This window comes from Molothrus aeneus, chromosome 1 (assembly GCF_037042795.1).
Source record: "Molothrus aeneus isolate 106 chromosome 1, BPBGC_Maene_1.0, whole genome shotgun sequence".
Lineage (NCBI taxonomy): Eukaryota > Metazoa > Chordata > Aves > Passeriformes > Icteridae > Molothrus > Molothrus aeneus.
Genome location: NC_089646.1, coordinates 103,920,577 through 103,941,625, shown reverse-complemented (window position 1 = coordinate 103,941,625; position 21,049 = coordinate 103,920,577). Strand labels below are relative to the sequence as shown.

Here is a 21,049-nt window from a genome sequence, read left to right as displayed (position 1 = left end):
CCATAAAATGGATGCTCTGCTTCACTGCTGTTAATTGCTTTTTCCCAGTCATTGGAAACTTCAGAGAAGTGTCCCCAAGCTCTGGTTGCCTCAGAAGCTTTCTTGTGAGCTGGGTGTATCACAGCTGTTAAAACTTTATGAAACCTGACATTGCAGTTTTACTTGTGATGAAACCCTGAGCAGTCTCTCTGGTTTTGGTACATGTAAAACTGCAATGTCAGGTTTCATAAAGTTTTAACAGCTGTGATACACCCAGCTCACAGGAAAGCTTCTGAAGCAACCAGAGCTTGGGGACACTTCTCTGAAGTTTCCAATGACTGGGAAAAAGCAATTAACAGCAGTGAAGCAGAGCAAAGAGGGGCAGCTATAACAAGGCAGGCCTTCACTTTGTAAAATACCAAGAAATTTCCCGTGGTAGAGGCAGGCAGATGCTTGCTACAGGCAATGCTCTATGGCCCTCAGCACAGGTAAGGCAAAAGGCAGATCCAGAGGTCCCCAGAAAATGATCTGAGGACTGGGGCACCTCTCCTTTGAAGACAGGCTGAGAGAGTTGGAACTGTTCAGCTTGGAGAAGGCTCTGGGGACAACTTATAGCAGCCTTCCAGCTCCTAGAGGGGGAAGAGAGAGCTGGAGAGGAACTTTTGGCATGGGCATGTGGTGATAGGACAAAGGGAGATGGCTTCAAACTGAAAGAGGGCAGATAATAAGAAGATATTATCTGATATTAGGATAAATTCTTTCCTGTGGGGGTGGTGAAGCACTGGAACAGGTTGCCCAGAGAATTTGTGGATGCCCCATCCCTGCCAGGGATCAAAGCCAGGCTGTACAGGGATTTGAGCAACCTGATCTAGCAGGACGTGTCCCGGCAAGAGGGTTGGAACTAGATGATTAGCTTTCAAGGTGCCTTCCAACCCAAATCATCCTACAATTCAGTAATTCTATTCTATGATTTGCGGAACTCAAAAGTGCCCCAAGCGTCACCGCAGAGCTCGCGGCACGGATCGGGTCTTTTCCCTTCCCTCCGCAGCCTACAGCAGCACTTATCCCCACACCGATTTGATGGCACTTCACAACGTCCCCTCTCTCCTGTCCGTGGCGATAGCGGAGCCAGGCTGTCTCTCGGGTCTACCCAAATGCGGAGCTCCCCTTGGTGGTGGCAGCCGGAATGGGACCGGCTCCCCGCTCCCGGCTCCGAGCGCTGCGCAGCGACACAAGCGTGTGTCCAGGTCAAGGCAGGAATCCGAAATCGAGGTGAGTGAATCATCCTCAGTCTCCCCAGAACCTGTAAGCAGGAGGCTGCCGGGTTCCGGTGCGGGTGCAAGTAACAGCACCTCTTTACAGACACATAGTCACGTTAGTGAAGCACAAGGACAAATTCCCACCCCAGGAATGCCTTATGAAGGGCACCACCAAGACCATGATGTGGTACCCACTTTCAGCATGCCGAAATAAGTTGGAATTGCACTGTTTAATCACTCTGGTAATCATTTCACTTCTTCAAAAAACAAATAATTTTTGATTATTTGAAAAGTATTAGACAAATTGCTAAATATTACTTATGGTTAGAGTAGGTAAAATATTTATTTGAGTATGGTGCTTTGCTTTTATTCTTTGAATACCCTGGGTCCCACTGAGTTGTCTGGGGATTTGTATGACACATGAACTTAATTGAAATATCCAGTTCACTAAAGGAGCCTTCTCCCAGTAAAATGCATCCTCACAGGAGACACACCTGAAGAGGTGTGACATCATGGCTCTTTATATCCCCATGGCCAGGATTTTGGTGGCTGCAGACTCTTCTTGGTAAATTGATCTAATTCATTTTAGGCTGCCCCTGCCAGCCTGAGTTACTTTATTATCATTTCCATGGAGAGAAATTGTATTCAATGTATGTGGGAAATAACAATCTACATGCACAGAGTAAAGTGCTGAGACTGAGAAGTTCTCAAGCAGTGCACAGAACAGTGGAGAGCATGACAGAGCATGAAAAGACATGGAAGATGCAAAATGCAGAGATGCCAGAGGCCAGGAGAGCCCAGGATGGCTGATCCTTCCTCAGACACGCCACCACAGAGCTGGGCAGAATGCCTGCCAGGTAAGAGAGGAGCCTGGTAGCTCCATTAATACTTTATTTATTGCAGTGAGACTATGCACACAAACAAAGGAGTCACCAACCTAGGTACAGTCAAGACTGAGTTTAAAAGCAGCCTTGCAATACTTCTTTCTTTAGGGACCTCTGAGGAAGCAGCAGGTAAGTCACTTTAAGGCAGGTTCTAAAATTACTTAGATGTGCAAAGATTGGAAGCTCATAGTGCAAACTTCCAAATCCTGTTGGAAGTAGACTCCACAACTACCTAACTTACTGACAATCCCTTTACATTCCCAAACCTCATCTTTAGCATTTATGCTAGTCTAGCTCAACTGTGTTTCAGTTTCACCATCTCTAAAGTGAACTCATGGCACTTTTATACAGTAGAAAGAGGTTGGATGAGAAGAATGCTACAAATAAATAATGTATTTTTTTTGCAACTGGTTAATTATCTTTTTCTGGAAACAGGACTGCTCTTCATGAGCCAGTATTACTGCAGTATTTCTTAAAGATTCCTGAAATCTACTGAGTCAGTTTCTCCCTACTTAAAATAAAAGCTTGCTCATCTTTTCCCACTAAGAAATTATTCAGAAAAAAAAAATTGTAAAAGGTGAATCAACTATGGTGATTTAGAGTGTAGGCCAAAGTCCTCTGAGGTTAGTCAATATATTAAGTATTACTCATTATGTTAAATATTAAACCCAACAGCTGCTCATATCCAGGACTCTCCATACACAGATCTCAAGTATGAAGGATTATTCTGACAGGTCTTCCGACATATTCCTTACTGACATTTTAGGCTTTGCTTGTTATTTCTGTTTTTCCAATTTCACATAAGCTAAAATATTATTTTAGTATAGGTCAAAAAATGAACACTGAGTTAGCATTGTACCAATTTTTGAAGAAAAACATTAGAAAATCATTGTCATTGTATTATTTATTTAATTGTTGAATTAGAATACCTTTAAATAGACAAATATTCTGATTTTTGCTCATATCAAGGCTAACTTGGATAAATCACACATCAATTTTGCCACTGACTCCAGCTGTGGAAGCCATGGACATGGAAACATCAGAAACAAAGATGTTCTTTGTACGCAGCATGAGGAATGACCCATTTCTGGATGAAGAGAGGAAAGCCTGTCTCAGCTTCCATGCTGGAGCTACTCTTCAGCAGGAACTCACATCTTCGGGATCAGGAGCTGCCTGTTATGACACAACAGGCCCATCCCAAGTGGGCAGCCTGCAGCATCCTCCCAGTGCCCAGGGAAAGGTGGGAGATGTGACAGCAACCACCACAATTCCCTGTAGGTAAAAAATACTGCCAGCAGTAGCAGGGACAGGGAAAACTGCAAGAGGTTTGTTTTGACTCTGCAGCGGCTGGGCACAGAAGATGTTCCCCCAGAGTTGTGCTCTCTGCCAGGGGAGCCCATGGCCAGTTCAGGGGCCACACCTCCCAGATACTCAGTTAATTTCCCACAAAAAAAAGTCAGAAATATGAGTAATCTCTTACTGCTGTCACAGACTATGTGACTTTATATACAGTTGCAAAATCTGTAAAAATTAAGTAGAACCGGATGCAAAATTATAAATCAGGCCACATAGGCAGTGGTTGTGATATCTATTTGTTATATGATGCTGTTTGTATCTTTGACCTGTGGTCACCGTTTTTTGGGTGATGTTTCTGTTCGTCCCATATTACTCTTCACCTCGGCTTAAAAACAGTATTATTTATGAGGAAAAGTAAAAAAAAAAAAAAAAAAAAAAAAAAAAAAAAAAAAGTTCTTCTTCCAGAGGATGGTTGGGCACTGGAACAGTCTCCCCAGGGAAGTGGTCACAGCACCATGCCTGACAGAGCTCAAGGAGTGTTTGAATAATGCTTCCAGGCACAAGGTGTGATCCTTGGTCCTGTGCAGGGCCAGGAGCTGGACTTTTATGACCCCTGTAGGTCCCTTCCAAATCAGGATAATCTGTGATCTTCGGTGAATCTCCCAGACACAGCAGCAGCAGCAGCTGCTGCTGAGCATGCAGGGCAGTGCCATACCATGTGTTGGGCTGTTTAGAGTGCAAACTTAATCAAGGGACTAGAGCACCTCTCCTAAGAGGAAAGACTGAGGGAATTGGGCCTGTTCAGCCTCAAGATAACTGAGAGGGGACCTTATAAATGTAAGTGTGAGAAATTAAACCCTGGAGATGAGAGCTCTTTTTCAGAGTGGTAAATTGCTAGTTGATGAAGTTAATAGGGTCTTAATTTGAAGCGTTGGTCTGTTGTTGAATATTGAATGTTAGAGTTCTGGGACTTGCCTTTAGTTGCAGCTGTTAAGTGTTACTATTTTACCCTGTATTTGTATCCCTTTCCATCGGGAAACACTTCCTCTACTCCTAGAAGGACTTGCACCCGGACTGAATTAAAATGAGAGGCTCTTGGTACTATATGAACCTTCTTAAAAACAACAAACCAGAACATAAACTGTGATTTTAACTGAGCAGAACCAGACAAAATCACCCACCATTGACCAGAGCTGGATTCCTTCCTGCCACCATAACTTAGACAGTACTCAGCTTGGATGATACCTCTAAGCTATGAGCCAGCATCGTCTTCCTAAGGACTCTCGTGAGGACAGAAGCCCCAGCTCTGCCGAGAGCCAAAGTTGCACCCCTTCTCCTCAGCGTCCTCCTGTGGGAGCAGCGGCGGCGGTGTGCGCGACCCCTCGGGTTCCCCACCCAGAGCTGTTTTTAATAAAGGCCTTTTTAAAAGAGCAGGTCTCCTGGCTCTATTTATCTCATAAGAATTTGAAGGGACGGTCAAAAGGATGGAGCCAGGCTCTTCTCGGTGGTGCCAAGGAGTCAGATACCCAGGAAGTGCCACCTGAACATGAGGAGGAAGTGCTATACTGTGTGGGTGACCACACACTGAAACAGGCAGCCCAGACAGGGTATGGCATCTCCCTCAGTGGAGATGTTCAAGAACCATCTGGATGCAATCCTGTGCCACATGCTTGAGCAGAGAGGCTGCACCAGATGGCGGTCCCTGCGTCCCTCCCGGCCGGACCCACCCCGTGGCTCTGTGACTCTGGGTTCCCAGCTCCCGCCCTCACACCCCACAGAACCCCCGGCCAGCCCCGAGCCGGAGCGGGGCGGGGCAGGGGCGGGGCGAGCGGGCAAGGCCCCGCCCACCGGCGCGAGCAGGAAACTCCCGCCGTTGCCTTACAAGGGCAGGCGCGCGGCTCCCTCCGCCCCTCGCCCGTGGAATGTGGTGACCACACCGCGCTGCACCAACGCGTCGCCGGGGGAGGGGGGAGGGGGGAGGACACACGCACAGGGTGGAGGGGCTGAGCTCTTGGCTCTGGCTGTCTCCTTCAAGGAAAGCAGAGCATCCAGGATAAAAACAGGAAACACGCGGGTCCTCTCCTCGACATGGCTCGCGGCGCCCGGCCGCCGAAGCGATGAGCCAAGCCGCCACCTCCCCCTCATGCGCGGATGGTGTCGCCCACAGCTTCCTTCCTGCCCGGCGGGGCGGTGGCCGCTCTGCTCTCCGGAAGTGTCGCTCCAGCTGCTCCCCGCCGGTGCCGTCTCCCGCCGCCAGGTGAGTCGGGGGGCTCCGCCCGCTGCCCGCGAGGTCTGGGCCGGCCACCGGTGAGGGATGGGTGGTGCCGGCCCGGGGGTCGCTTGCGGCGTCGCCCCCCGCAGCTCCCCTCGGGCCTCGGCTCAGTGCTGCTGCTCTTGACTGGGATCCGCCCTGCGGGCTGGAGCTGGGAGAGACCCCGGCTCCGGGCCCGCGACCCCGCCCTGTGAGCCCTACGGGGACGGTGCCCGCGGGGACTGTGCATCATTTCAGGGAACTGGTGTTAAAAGGTGTTTGTGTCCCTGTCGGAAGGGCTCGGCTGCCTCCCGGCCACATCGGGCCCTTTGCGGGTGTTTCCTCGGCTTTGTCGGAGCATGGGAGGGGCAGGGCTGGGAGCTGCTGCGGTGGGGAGAGGGTGAGGTAGTGGGCCTGGGTCTGTTCCTTCCTCCTCACGTTCTGGAGTAACCAGAGCCGCACAGGGGACTGCGTGCGATGGTTCCCCGGCTCTCAGAATCAATTAGGTTAGATAAGATCTCCGAAATCATCGAGTCAAACTGTGACCGACCACCATGGAACTGGAACATGACGCTGAGTGCCACGTCCGGTCTTCATTGAACACCTCCAGGGACGGTGATTCCACCACCTCCCTGGGCAGCCCATTCCAATGTCTAATCACCCTGTCTGTGAGGGAGTTCTTCCTAATGACCAACCTAAACCTGGGACACGTTCAGACTGTTCTCTCATCCTGTCGCTTACTGACTGGGAGAAGAGGCCGATCCCCATTTGGCTACACCCTACTTTCAGGTGGTTGTAGATAGTGATAAGGCCACCTCTGAGCCTTGTTTTCTCTTTTGCAGACAGGCTGTGTTGACTCACTGGCGCTGGATTTTGAGGCAAGTGTAACTCCTGTACAAGGGTTTTGGGAAACTTATTAGTGAGAAGTGTGTTAAAGTGGCTTTTAAGACTGGGTGGGACAGTGTAGGGTTTGGGTTTTGCTAGTTTGCTTTCATAAAGTGTAATCTGCTCTTTATTGAGCCTTGACACAGATCTGCTGGAGAGCACCTTGCTCTTATCTCTTCCTGTTGCCGCCCACATTGTGATGGATGTGTGACTGTATGTGATGCTGCAGTTGGATATGTGGACAGAATTTGGAATTTAGCTTTGAGGCTGACTTTTGAGTTTGATGTTCTGTCTTAGTTCATGTAGAGACTTTCTTGGCTATGGGTTTGGGGATTTATTGTGTGGTAGTTTGGTTTTTTTCAGTAATAGATTTTGCAGCTATTACAATAGTCACAATTTTGAAACATGGGAGTGTTTTCTAAAGCATAACTTTTGGTCACTGCCTCTGAGCAGGTCCAGCTTGCACCACTGTTAGTGGCTGTAAATTTTCACAGCTTACTGAGTGGCTCAAAATTTTTAGTTGCTTGGGTTTTTTTTTTCCTCAAGGGTTTGTCACTTTCCCAGAGGAAGGGACCACAACATGATTCTCTGTGCTTCTGTGGTTTGATATCCACTGTGGCTGAACAAATGGCAATACAGGCAGCACAAAGGAGCACAGTGCTGCTACTACCTATTTTTTGGTTGTTTTTTTTTTAATATGTGATGTGGGAATTTATAAAATTAGAGGATTTCTTAAAGTGCAACCTTAAGAAAGGTTGCACTTTAAGAAATACTTTATGATGTTTCTCACAGGTAAGGTCTTACATTTGAAGTTTCTTGGACAGCTTCCAAAACAGGGCCCAGACCATTCAGTGCAGCATAGTATTAAACAACAGGGACTAAACCTGCATGTCATGACTTGCACTATCTAATGTGAAGTATTCCCAGTTTTTATCTACTGAAATTCTACTTCCAGCGTATACTAACCCTATTTCAGTTACAAAAGTGTTGGCATAAATGTGGATCTTTTTGTTGGGTAACACAAAGTGCAAACACTTCTGGAACTTTTAAAACATAAATTAGTCTCTTTGGCTAACTGGATTGATGCCTTTGGTTTTCTGAACGTGTTCCAAAAAGGACCACCCTCTTTTCTAACAGACATTCCTGGAGCTGAGTCCAGTGTTTCAGGCATAGCTGCAGCAAACCTGCGCTGAAGAGCGCTGCAGTCCTGCGAGATCTGATGTTTCTCTGTAGCTAGGCTGACAGCTCTTTTGGACTGGAGGAGTTCCCAAGTCTGGTTCAGAGAAACTTAGACAATAGTAATACAAGCATTGGCACTTTTTTCGGTTTTTCTAGTAAAATATACGCTGACAGGTCAATCTTCTCAACAGAATTAAAAAGAATGTGCTGACAGCCTGCTTTTGTTACCTCCTCTTGCTTAGGATTGAATTGTAGGTGAGAGAATTGCATGTAGTGGCTTGCTGGGAGCACTGCCTTTGCAGCACCTATGCCTTTTTACTGATCCTAGAATTACAAACCAGACACAATTAGGTGATAAAAAGGGATTACCGTATAAGGATCCTTATGGTACACAACATGCAGGATGAAAAAGCACTGAAGATGCATACTGTAACAAGTGGATACAATTTTACAGGTTCAGCAAATTAGCATAACTCGCAGGAATCCCCAATTAGAGATAATTCGCCCCTGGTTCTCCCCTTTTCTGAACACCCCCCACCCCCCTTTAGATATGAACTAAACTTTATGAAATGTTAGGAAGCCATTTTGACTTGAGATCCCAAAGAATGTAACCTTGAGGCCTTAGAGCCGCTGGGGAATGTATTTTGTCTTTCTAATAGAGTAGGTAAAATGCTAGCTATGAATACAGTAATAGGCTACAGAGCTGCAAATACACATGTAAAGAATATGGAGATATATAAAAGTAAAAAGGCAAAAATTAATTTGGTTGGCATCAGCACATGCAGAGTAAACTTTTTTGTCTACTTTGAACAAGCCATATGCTGAAAGCTTCAGAGAAGAGTAATTAAAAGATACAGTTTGGCTCTATTTTGAGTAGTGAACTTCTAAATCAATAACCCAGAGTTAAATGCCAGCTTGCCTGGGATTTTTTTACAGTGGTAAGAAAACCACCAAAGTTATGCACAACCCTTGGCTGCAGCTTGAAAGCAAACTACCTTTGTTGTCAGCTGTCAGCATAAGTATCTGGAAGTCAAGAGTTCATGTTTATTTGTTGCAGTGTTGTGGAGGCCAGACATCTCGGGTAGCTGGTGGTTAGTGAGGGCAGTGGAGAGAGAGAACGTCTGCGTTGTTGAGCGATGCGCAGTTGCATTTCAGGGGCTATTTTTAGTTCGGGACATAATGGTTTGTTTTGTACGTCAGAAGAACGTTGTGGATGCACGTAGGATTTAAAAGTGTGGAATTAGCAGGGGACATCAGTAGCTGTCTGTGTGGACAGACTGAGAAGGACGTAACCATGGAATTTCCTTTTATGATCCAGATGCTTGGTACACCCTGTCAGGTATCTAATACAAAGCAAGGTAAAATATCTTTCCTTTTAGTTAGAAAAAACCCCCAAAAATAACTGCTTTGTGTCTGCATATTGGTTTGATTGTATAAGGGAGTTACTTTGCTTAATTTTACTCCCTTTTTGTTTAAGGATGAATCCCAGTTAGTGACTTCAGTCTTGCTTTTCAGGACTCTAACAGAAAATATTCTATCTTTGAGAAAACTGTTTGAGAAACAGTTAGAACTGTGCTATGTCTTCAATTAGCATTGCTGTTCTGACCAGATGGTTTGTTTCTAAGTTACAAAATTAATACTTAGTGTAGATTTCAGAATATTGATATTCTTGTAATTACAAGTGAAGCTTAAATTTTCTTCTTTCAGGAGACACTTGCTACAGGTGCTTTCTGTAAAATTCAGAGTCAAGGATGGAAGGAATTTGGTTTGCATAACACTTTGAGCATTATGAAGGATTTTAGCAGTACAGATTACACTTTAGTTTTAGCTAATGCAAGCAGAGGTTATGAGACTTTTGGAAACAACGTTAAAAAGGGTCTAACTTCTGATCCAAAAGCAGTCTTGAGGACTTTGTGTTTGCCTTTCGGTGAATGACTCAGCTTTTCTAGTTTGTGCTGTCATACATTTAGTTGGAACACTACATGTATCTTTCCAGATAAAGAGATGCAGTTAATTTAAAAGCCTCACTTGTAGCCTGAATGTACTAGTGTTATAATATATAATAAAATCTACCATGTTTATTTCTACATATGACAGCTTCAAGGGAAACAATAACATTAGTATACCTGTGATATGTGAAAATTTATAAAAACATATAAATGTTTCTAAGGGTTGGTAGCTTAAAAGTAACAGTCTTCACATTTTTGTAGCTATCATACCTTTTAATTAATTCTAAAAAGAGTGTGTTGGCGTTTGCATGTGTTGTGTAGTAGTTCCACTGTGTAAGGGAATAGTACTGTAGAACATTTGAACTAAATTGGTGCTCTCTCTCTCTCAATGGTAGCTAGTCTAACAAAATGCTATTTAGAGCCTAAAATACATTTTTTTTCCTCCAAAATGTTAGTTTAGTATACTGTCTCATCTATTTAACCACTGTGCTAGTTTAGCAGCACATATCCTTCTATGTCAACAGGGCCTCCCAGATTCCTGCATATGTAGTTGTATTAATTTGTGGAAGATGCAGGTGGAGTATTGAATCAGCAACACAAGCATTGTGTGAGTTTCAAGAGCTATGATTTGATTTGGCCTTTTGATATAGCCTCCTATTGGCCTACTGTGCTGGTCCCTCAATCCTCAAAGGCTTTATGCTTTCACAGCAAGTGAAGTATGAAGGAAAATGGAGCAGGAGATATTGAAATAAATGTGTACTTCAGGGTATATGCCCATAACGTGAAGCCTGATGTTCCTCTACCCCAGGGACTTGCAATGTGATTTAATAAGGCTAAATCTTGGATATATTTCTGTCTCCTTAGAACCAACAGCCACCATGTCTAGCAAAAGAGCAAAGACGAAGACCACCAAGAAGCGCCCTCAGCGCGCCACTTCCAATGTGTTTGCGATGTTCGATCAATCGCAGATCCAGGAATTCAAGGAGGCCTTCAACATGATCGACCAGAACAGGGATGGCTTCATTGATAAAGAGGACCTGCATGACATGCTCGCCTCCCTTGGTAATATCCCTTTCCTCTGTTCATGCTTGCCAGGCAAATTTGTGCTGCAAAAATCAAAATAGTGAGTTTGGGATATGAGAGATGTCTCAGTTTGTATTAACACTACTGACATTACTTGTTCAGTTTGAAAGCTAAACCGAGTATAAATCCCTTTATTTATTTGTAGGAAAGAATCCAACGGATGAATACCTAGATGCCATGATGAATGAGGCTCCGGGCCCCATCAACTTCACCATGTTCCTCACCATGTTTGGTGAGAAGTTAAATGGCACCGACCCGGAGGATGTAATCAGGAATGCTTTTGCTTGCTTTGATGAAGAAGCAACAGGTATGTGGGTGAAACAACAGTGTACATGTATTACTTCTGCTTACTTCTGTAACAACAAATACTTGTGTTCATAGAAGTGGTGATCAGTTTTTTAACTCTGAAAATTTTAATTTCTGCAAACTGAAAATCATTACTGTATCCTCATGTGCTAAGTTTGCCTTTTCAGTCTCTGTAGACATTTCAAATTTCTGGCAGTTCATTCTGTTCAAGACAGAAGAAAGTGTAAAAGATATTGATTGGGAACCAGGGTCTTAATTTATTCCTAACTTAAAATTCACCTTTGGGGCCGCTTTTATGAGGGGAATCACTGTTTTCAAAGCTGTTGTGCTTTTATGAAGAACTTTTCTGTCAGCAACATATATCCACCTTCCCTCTGTTAAGGTGCACTAAAAGGAGAAGAAAATGAATGCAAGAAAATTCTTGTGTGACTCACAGGAGTGATGATAAAAGCAATCACAAGTTAGACAAGCCTACTTGTTTAATAAACCACACCAAGAATTTATTCTTTGCAGCCAATCTGATAAATCTTAGTTTTACCAGTGATTTAAGATCAATGTGAAATGTTGTAAACTTTCCCATGTTTCATACACTTGTTGAGTGTTAATAGTCAAGTTCCATGACTTTTTTTTGGTGTTTTTTTAAATAGGAATGCTCAAGGTAAACTGATCCCCTTTGTGATTTTTAAAATACTGAGTTAGAAGGTTCTTGGTATTATTGGGAGTAGCCCTGCTGTTGGGAAGAAGGTCCAATATGAATGCTAATAAATTTTTATATTCTTTGGCACACCACAGGCAAAGCATATAATGGTCAAACTAAGATGCCCGATTTGATTGAATCCTTGTAATTATTTGACATTTTTAATTATAGGGTTTAATGGCATTGTTTTCATTTGGCAGACAAAGACTGTAGGTATCTTTAATTGAGGGAAAGAACTCAAAGAAAGAAATTATCACCCATGTATTAGCAGATGAATTAAAAACTCCTCTTCTGTCCTCCTACACTGTGCTCCAGGGTTCATCCAAGAAGACTACCTGCGGGAGCTGCTGACCACCATGGGAGACAGGTTCACGGATGAAGAGGTGGATGAGCTGTACAGAGAGGCCCCCATTGACAAAAAGGGCAACTTCAACTACATCGAGTTCACACGCATCCTCAAACATGGAGCGAAGGACAAGGACGACTGAGCAAATCCCTGGATACCTGCACATTATCTCTACATTTATGTTTATTTTTAATGGTTTCTTCCTGATAGAACTTGTTGCATGCATTTAGCTCCAAAGCTTTTGTCTTTTTCAATATATTTATCTACTCCAGGCCATTTAGGCACATTTGCACCTGTAATCAGACTGGAAGCAGGGAAAATATTTAGAGGGAAAGGCTACAGGAAAAACATTCCCTAGAGGTGATAGTCCAGGAAAATAATCTCAATATTTCTGGTTTTGCTGGATTTTTACATTTTTGTAATAAATGCCATTTTGAAATAAAGATTGCTATATAGATAAAATACCTCAAAATCTTTTGTGAAGAATGACATTTCTACTACACATTTACAAATGCAGGTGTGTTCATTGTATTTTTCTTGCAGTTGCAAGTCAAGCTGGAAAACTCATTTTCATGGTGCTTTGTTCAATGTCACAGAGTTCTGAAATGCTCCTAGCAGCATCTGCTGGCATCTTTAAAAATGCAACTGCAGAAGTCTTTCATCTCAGGTTTTTGAAGTGGGATCTGACTACTGTGTAAGTAGTTAACCAAATAAATGGTTGGGGAAGACTGTTAAAATTGCCTCATGGCCAGCAGAGAACATCTGATTCTTGAGCAGACACCATGCCCAGCTTTTGCTTCCTTTTAATATTGATGGGTTTTCTAGCAGTACTTTCATGTCAAAGTGTGCATTCTTCTTTGCTAAGTAAGGGGGAATTAGGCATATTTTTCTGCTGAAGGAAGCTTGTGCAAAGGAGTCTGTGCTGACACTAATTAACAGCAATACATGGCCAGAAAACTTACACAAAGCTTTATTTTTCTACAGCTAATTCATTCGCATGTGAGAATGTGAGCCAAGTCATTCTGAGAATTAACTTGGTAAAACTTATAGGTGCTAAAAATTGCTCTCTTTTTAAAATACCGTACACATTCCTCAGGTATGTTGGTAAGATGGCTTTTGACCAAGCACAGTCAGTCATTCAGAACTGGCTATGCTGATGTTGTCTCAAACACAAAGAAAAGAGGAGGACTGTTCTGTTAGTTCTTAGTATGACCATGCTTTTCTGTGTGCCTCATTCTCTTGGCTACTGCAAGTTATAAAGCAGGAGGAGAATTTATTTTGCCTATATATTTATCAATTAAAACAATGACATGTTACCCAGAAAGCTTGCCCTTAGCTATATCACACAGCTTAAGACCCCAAGGAGGAGGAATTCAGCACAAGAGATTGTAAAGGCTCTGATGGCTTATCCTGTAAGGTGGGTTTGTCTCATTTCATGTGTGATAGCATGAAGGCTTGGTTACTTAATCTTGCTTGTGTTCCCATGAGGCAACTCTGAAAGATATTCTGACTTCAGGTTTGTAAATAACTTGACAAAGTATACTCAGTTGGCATACATGGACTATTTTTTTATTCCAGGGTCATTTTTTCCACTTATGGGCTTAATTAAAATCGAGTTTTCAACCATTCTTTTCCCAGTTTTGTGTTTTATCTGCTAACAAACTTAGCCTCAGTTTTTCTCCTACCCACATTATGTTCTACACTACTTTAGGTTGGCACAGGTGCTTCATTTTTTGAAAGTTTGCTTTTTAACTATCCTGGTGCTCTTCAGTAATGGCTGCTGAGTTATTTCTCCATGTGACACCTGCAAGGCTCTAGGAAGTAGTTTACAAGTATGCGTGGAAGTTTTCACCAGCAGTGCCCTTGTGACAAAGACAAGAGAGCGGTGATTTAGGAAACTGTCTTGTTGAAATGTTGCTATGTAACATTAGGCTGGAGAACAAGTTATGCTGTCACTTTTTTAGACTGATCTTGTCACTGCTGCAATTCAGTACTGTGTGCATACATGCCTGCTCGAAGGACAGATGTAAGATATTATTTTTTCCCTTTGAGTGTCTAAATGGCATTAAGAGAGCAGTTTACTTTTTTTAGGAACCATGCATCCCTAAAACCTTTTCCTGATCCTGTTTTCCCTCTGAATGTTAGGTGCTAGTGTGTTACACTGAGAAAGCAGCAGGTGTGCCAGCTGGATTTTTCTTGCTGGAAGTAGTGATTTTAAAATCATAAATATGAACTACATGAAAGAGAACCTGGTATCCTCCTTGAGAGGAAATTGTCCACTTCAAAAATATTCTGTACTGCTGCTTTTGTTTTCCGAACAGCCAGCTGAAATGTGGGGTGTAGCTGTTTTGTTCCTTGCATGCTCCCTCTGACTAGAGAGTGAGACGGAACTGTGCAGAGGTGAAGATACCTGCTCAGGAAGATGTGTGACTGAGAAAGAATATCCAAGGGCGTCTGAGTATAATGACAACCTCCCAAGTTCCACTTTCCCTGGTTTTTTACTTCGTAGGAGACCAGTTAACCTGCAAGTGGATGCAAACCCCTTAACTGCTGAGAGGCTACAAGGCCAACAGCCCCAGCCAAGAGACCATATAAGAGCATCAGATGCATTTTGTAGCTAGGCAGGGAGGAATGTGACAGCTGAGGTTGCGTGCCGAGGGCCGTGGGGATGTGTCATCAATAATTCACTTCCAAAAATAAAAATAACTTTGGTCACTGAAACAGCTTAAAATTCTGATGACTTAGCCTTAGCATTTTGCAGCCAAAATCTTGGAACCTAATCTTTTCTCCCTCAGGGTTCATATATAACAGTCTCCAAGCTCCACACCAGATTAAGCTTATGATGATAAACTATTTTCATAGGCTCATGCACACATTTGATAGTCTTACATCTACAGTGATCTATAATGTCCTGTGAAGCACTACTGAAAAGCAGTGATTGATTTTACATGACCCACTTACCCTGTTCTAAGGCTACAAATGTAGAGGTCAAAATGAAGCCAAAGAGCTACTGAGGCTGCATGAGAAACCTCCAAAGAGGACCATGTTTGTGTTGAGTGCTGCTAGGGGATGTTTGCCTACTACCTTTTTGTCCCTACTCTGTTGCTGGAGATAAAGGTAGCGTGCAACATTTTACCCTTGTTTCTGCTCTTCATTTAAGCACATAAACCCATCCTTGTGGCACAGTGATCAGCTGACTGAAGCATTTCACAACACGAAGGCAGCCTGTTACACTAGCTCAGCAGCTCGGGGATGTCACAGGGGTGCTGTCCCTACACTCCAGAGCAAGGATCTGTTTCACTGCTGACCTAAGGACTATCTTTGGACTGCTTGTTTCTAGGATCCCTGTGGTATCTGGAGGAGTGAATGCAGCACAGCGGCCCCATCCTGGCACAGGGCATCAGTGGCAGCATGCCTTTGTGTCCTGACACCTGCATTCCATCCAAAAGCTGGAAAATATCTGAAATCTTGTCATCACATATTTTTTGTGGCCTTTTCTAGTCTGGAATATTACTAACCTACTATTTGGGATGTTCCTGGGGAATTTCAAACAACAACAAATACAAAGATATTACGACAATGTAAATCCAAATAACGGGTGAGTAACAAAGTAGAGTCAGGAACATTTTACATATCAGCAGTTAATCCTCCCTTGGTGTTGCTTATGCATCCATGCTCCTATTTTGGCTTCTTACTTAATTTTGCAAAACTCTACTGTCATTTTTAGATAACTATATCCTTTGGAAAAATTATTTAGGATTACAGTACCTCAGAAACAGTACTACAGAAACTAGGAACAATACAAGGGGAAAAAGAATTCAGTAAATGCCTCTTAAAATGCAGCTTAAAATTAAGTTACCATGAAATACTGAAAAGTAATACTGGGGGGAAAAACCCTCCACACAGCTCTGGGTTTTTTTGGGTTTTTTTGTGCTCTGAGCAGCAACTCCACAGAGATCACTGTTTTCCCAAACTTTTGATATACTAGATAGAAAACTTTCCATCTTAAAAAAATAAACTAAAAAGGTGGCAGCACGTGGCTCCTTTTCCTACTTTTCTCAGCAGCTCATGGGTAAAAACACTGCCAAGGAATGTTTTCAGACCAGCAGCGTGATATTCCCTAGAGGCCATACATAATAGGCCCTGCATCACGGGACTTAAGGGGTCAGGCAGTTCATATCAATGTAATAAATCCAAGGGCAGATGTTTACATGTCTCCACTTAACAGGAGAGTGAGAAATCAAACTGGCCTCCTGGATAATCCCAACTGTTTGCTGCATGCAGACTCTTCTGCCATGCAGCTGTGATTCAGTCCCTCAGTGAAGCAGTGCTGCACTTTGATAAAGCTTGAAAGTCAGCTACAAATACTAGAGCATTAGGCAAGCTGAGACTGACTTTGCTGCTGCCACTCTCTGCTTGTTTAGGCACCTGTATTAATCATTTTACTGTTCTTGTAAATTGCTTTGTTTTGCAAGGTTTATTTAATTTTAAATCCTCACTTTGACTATTTTAGGGTATCACTGAGTACAACCTCACTAAATATTGAAATAGGCTTTGGTTTGTTTTTTAACTATGAATAGTCCTTGGGAGTTAAAAGACAGCATTTCACAATACTTTCCAGCCTGTGCCAAGCATATTCAAGTGAGTGGGTGTAAATTGAGGCCTGTAAGCCTTGTCTTAGAATGTGCTAAAATAGACCTGGCATCAGACATGAGTTATTTGAACCTTGACTTAGCTTTGTATCTAACAGACACTGGGGTTTTTCCCTCTTTTAAGTTCTTCCTCAATTGTGAGCTAACCATCTAAAGCAAAAGGTAGTGGCAAGTTATTCCCACCCCATAAGAAGTATGTTGATTTTGAAATTGCTCCACCAGCCAAACAGACTTGCACAGGCATCACCTGATAAGAAAACTGATAACAGCTTACTTCTCATGTGAAACACCTGACTAAATATGCTGCTTCTTGTTTTCTGTGTATGTTTTAAAAACTATTTTAGACCTATGGCCAAGTGTTGAGCACATTTCATTTTCTTCCATATTTGTACATACACATTGGCAGACAGGTACAAACTTTAACACACAAGGAGAGAGCAGATATGCACATCCTTAGGTTTAGCAGAATTAATTTGTTTTAAAGATGGGAGGCCTTCAGCTCTCCTTACTAAGAATACCTAATGCTTATTTTTGCATTTCAGTTCTCCACTTTATGGAACCACAGTTTCTGGCAACACTCCTCATTAAAACTCGTGCAAGAGCTGAAAACCCCACAAAGACTTGGTTAGAATTGTTGCAACTTACCAGCTAGGATAAAAAACAAGGGATGGACATACAGCACAAGAGGCAGAACAGTGACTTTGATCATAGAGAACAGGAACAAAAACCCAGCCAAACAGCCAAAGATGTACTTTTCAAAGGTTAGTTGGGGTTTTTAACTTGTGTTCTTTATGTATAAAGGACTTGGGATCTGGGAATGCAAGGAGTACTGTGTCTGCTGAGTAAAGTCCCTCAATATTCTGTCAAACACATGTCAGTGCCCATTCATATAGTCACTGAGATGCAGTTTTAAAAAAATATATTGAAGTTTGTTTTCTCCTGTTTACAACATTTCATAGACTGACTACATTTTAATTATGTTCTATTAAATATCTCTGCTTTATCCTTTGATCTGCCTTATCATTGTCATACCATGCTCTGGAGAACTCAGGTTCTTGCCTCTTCCTCAGCCATGTAACACTGGAAGTTACTAGAAAGTCAAAACTGTGCTATTTTTAATTTTAAGTATGGAGAAAGAATATGTGTTTCTTCTACAGGCTCCACTACATTTTCTGAGAGCCTTTATTTTTCATGCTTCAGCATTGACCCTGTGGGAGGGACCACCTGGGAAAGCAGTAACCATTTTTATTCATGAGGTCATTGAATGAAAACAGAAAATAACCTGCAGTCTGAGGCCCCCCAAGAGACTCAAGTGAAGACGCATTTCAGAATCCCTTCTTTAACTCATGACTCCTCAAATGTTTTTTCCCTTGGATCACAGCACTGGAGTTATTTTTGGAGAAATTCCAGAAAATTTTGTGACTCTTTCAGCATCTCAGAAAGTGACTGTGACTCTGACTGTCACTGCACTGCACTTGGTATAGCTAGACAGAGGCAACAGATGCCAGCTGGAATCAGGGATGAAGGGATGGAAAGGCAGAGGGATAAGCCAAAATACCAGGTGAAGCAACTGGCAGAAAAAATGCTTTTGTTAAATGATAGTTTAGACCTAGAACTTAGATGGATATGTTTAACTTAGACTCTGCTGTCAATACTTAATCTCTGTAATTAACATTTGTTGAACAGTGATAATATGCGCAGAAAAAATCTCCTAACTGCAAAACCTTCCACTCCACTTTGAAACAATTTTAATTCTTAATGTGGAAATTACACATCTGCTTTTTCATCTAGTCTCTCTTTTCAGACCCCTTTGTTTCTTATGCACATCCTCAGTCCTACTTCTGTGATGACCAACAGTATGGAATGGCTTCTGTACAAGAAAAAACTACCCAAGTGGGATTCTGCTACAGCTGATACAAGAACTTTCTAGAAGCAAAAGTAACACAAAAGAAGTGGACACACAATTCAGCCTTCGTATTTCTTCCAATACAAAGTCTAGAGCACAGAGTAAACATTGCAATAGGTACGTTCAAGGTTAGTAAGGTGCAGTTTTTCACGTAACAAATAGCAGCCTTGCAAAGGGTTCCAAAAACACCAGCAAAGCACATTGTGGATGCTAGACTTACATCAAGCCAAGGATTCCATAACAGGCAAGTTCATGAAAGCAGCTAATTGTGGGTTACTCAATATCACATCTGGCTCAGGGTAGCTTATCCCTCCATGAAACTAAAAATAGCAGATATTGGGAGAGCATTCTGGGAAGATATCATAGAGTACCTTGATTCTTATTCTTCCCTAAGTACCTGCATATGGCCACTGCTGCTGCCCTCCCCTAAAGAACTGGCTAAAAATACCCTGTATGCTCTCTCTCTCCTCAAAAAAAAACCCCTACAAGTATAGAGAAAGAGATTTTTTTTTCCATGTTTTGGGTAAAAAAATCCAAAGCAATAAAACTCTCCACTGACCTGGTAGGAAAGACCTCATAGCAGCTATTATTTCTCGAAGGCATCCAAGAAAACAGTAGGTCCATCCTGGTGGTGCTCCAGCCTAAAAATGGAAAAAGCAACTGCTGGGCTTCCCCATCCCCACTCTCAAGACTGTTTTTGCCAAGACTTTGCTCCCTGCCTTCCACATCCAGAATCCACATCTCTTTGCAGCTGGGGTGCACTGGTCAAGGCAGACTTTTACAGTGAGCCAGTGCAGCCATTCCTGTCACATTCATTAGATTCCTAAAGAAACATCATATGACACAAACTGATTCTGCTTCATCAAGCAACCAAGTTGATGACAAATATTTGCATTGTCACTGTAACTCAGCAAAGGTGGGGAAATTGAATCATAGAATTGTTAAAAGTTGGAAATTACCTCTAAGTTCAACTGTTAACAGAAAGAATTCAATGAAAGGAGGGAAAAGGTTTACTGTAAATTGCTCACTGTCTGTTGCAGCCTTAAGTATGAAACAGATAATTTTGAAGGTTTTTTGACAATTCAAAGAAAATAAGCATTTCAATGGCACAAAATCATTGAGTATTTTAGACAGAAAGGATAGGAACAATTAATTAATTTTGCTTAAAATGTTTTTTTCTTAAATGAGACTGACATAAATGAGAAAGAAGAAGGGAGTAATGAAGGAAAGAAGTAGAAAGAAGAAAAATAAAAAAGAGCTCAGCATTTTTATAAACCATCTTTTCAGAAAGGATAATTTCTGTTCTGAATGTTTGATGCACAGCTCTTGGGAAGCACCACACTCACAAAAAAGAGCATCCTTACTTTTTCTCCTTTTCAACATTTATGTCAACAAGTTAAAAAAAATATCCTCCAAATATTATAAAAGGCAAAACAACTCTTTCTTTTCCCTTTAAATATCTTTATTGCTATGATGAATGCTGAAATCAAGTCAAATTGAACCATTTCTAAAAGCATTACTAAGATTTATATCAAACAGAAAATGGTCTGCCTGCAGGAACTGCTTCTCATTCCACCATGATGCAACAAATTGGAGACAAAAGCTTTAAGAGACACACACTGACATGCAATTTTGTCATTAAGAACTGATCTCACACTAGGCAAATAATATTAGTGTACCTATCCCCACATCTGCAGAAGTTATATGTGGTGACAGGTATCATGTAACACCCTTTTAATAGCATGAAAAACAATACAAGACAGAGTGGCATGTTTGCAGTAGTGGTTCAATTTAAAGTAACTGATGAAAGAAGTTTAAATTAAGAGATCAGATAACTTTTCATAATTAAATTTCAACACACTGTTCAGTTGTTCAACATTATCATGAAGTATTTTATTAACTCTCTTAACATCTTAATATTTCTACTGCCTTTCTGCCCACTCATATTTTGCATATAATTATCTTGAAACTTTGTGCCACCTCTAGTAAGCAGAGAATTTTTTACCCAAAACTTTTTCCGTTAATAGACTTTCAATTTAGCAAAGTTTAGTTCTAGTTAGTTCTTAGTTCTTAGTTCTATTGCACTTTGAGGCAAACTTTAGAAGAGTGATATTAAAATTAATTGGGGAAGTATTATAAGCTAATTAGGCCAAATTCTCGGCCCTCATGAAATAACTTCTGATTTGAGCAGAGAGCAGGGAAAGAAAGTTGGGCCTCTTGGCAATTAAAATGTCTCCCTTCAAATTTGGGATTGCAACTTCTAGATTACATATTAGATTACATGTTAATTTCAGTAGCTCCAGTGGCTAAATGTAGTTCATTTACATTTATAAATACAATTGATAATTTCAGAAAAAGCTTGTATGTCTATTTTTTC

General features: G+C 42.0%; 1 protein-coding gene and 1 long non-coding RNA gene across 5 annotated transcripts in view; one reads left to right on the top strand and one right to left on the bottom strand.

Moving 5' to 3' along the window:
* The window catches only part of LOC136564285 (uncharacterized), a 40,519-nt gene that overhangs the window by 18,575 nt on the left and 895 nt on the right, over window positions 1-21,049 (bottom strand). The window contains exons 2-3 of one of the 2 annotated variants that reach the window (XR_010784702.1): window positions 19,232-19,313; window positions 9,750-10,788 (exon numbers count right to left, since the gene is read on the bottom strand). This is a non-coding gene — a long non-coding RNA (uncharacterized lncRNA). Of the gene's footprint in view, window positions 1-9,749; window positions 10,789-19,231; window positions 19,314-21,049 lie in introns of those variants that run through there. The other variant, XR_010784701.1, reaches the window with a different exon arrangement.
* On the top strand, window positions 5,490-12,586 carry LOC136564264 (myosin regulatory light chain 2, smooth muscle minor isoform). 3 transcript variants are annotated; one of them, XM_066562142.1, is made up of 5 exons: window positions 5,583-5,675; window positions 6,512-6,547; window positions 10,547-10,744; window positions 10,911-11,072; window positions 12,084-12,586. In XM_066562142.1, the coding sequence occupies exons 3-5, from the start codon at window positions 10,561-10,563 to the stop codon at window positions 12,254-12,256; spliced, it is 519 nt and encodes a 172-aa protein (XP_066418239.1). In that variant the 5' UTR covers window positions 5,583-5,675; window positions 6,512-6,547; window positions 10,547-10,560; the 3' UTR covers window positions 12,257-12,586. The 3 variants fall into 3 exon arrangements, with proteins under 3 accessions (XP_066418232.1, XP_066418239.1, XP_066418247.1); XM_066562150.1 differs by having other exon boundaries at window positions 5,657-5,675; window positions 6,516-6,547; XM_066562135.1 differs by lacking the exon at window positions 6,512-6,547 and having other exon boundaries at window positions 5,490-5,675.

What these genes read in the sequence shown, in the direction of transcription:
- LOC136564264 (XM_066562135.1), top strand. Translation starts at nt 5,570, where the DNA reads ATGGTGTCGCCCACAGCTTCCTTCCTGCCCGGCGGGGCGGTGGCCGCT. An exon ending in GTGCCGTCTCCCGCCGCCAG is followed by an intron (nt 5,676 to 10,546) that starts GTGAGTCGGGGG and finishes CTGTCTCCTTAG; the next exon opens with AACCAACAGCCACCATGTCT. An exon ending in TGACATGCTCGCCTCCCTTG is followed by an intron (nt 10,745 to 10,910) that starts GTAATATCCCTT and finishes ATTTATTTGTAG; the next exon opens with GAAAGAATCCAACGGATGAA.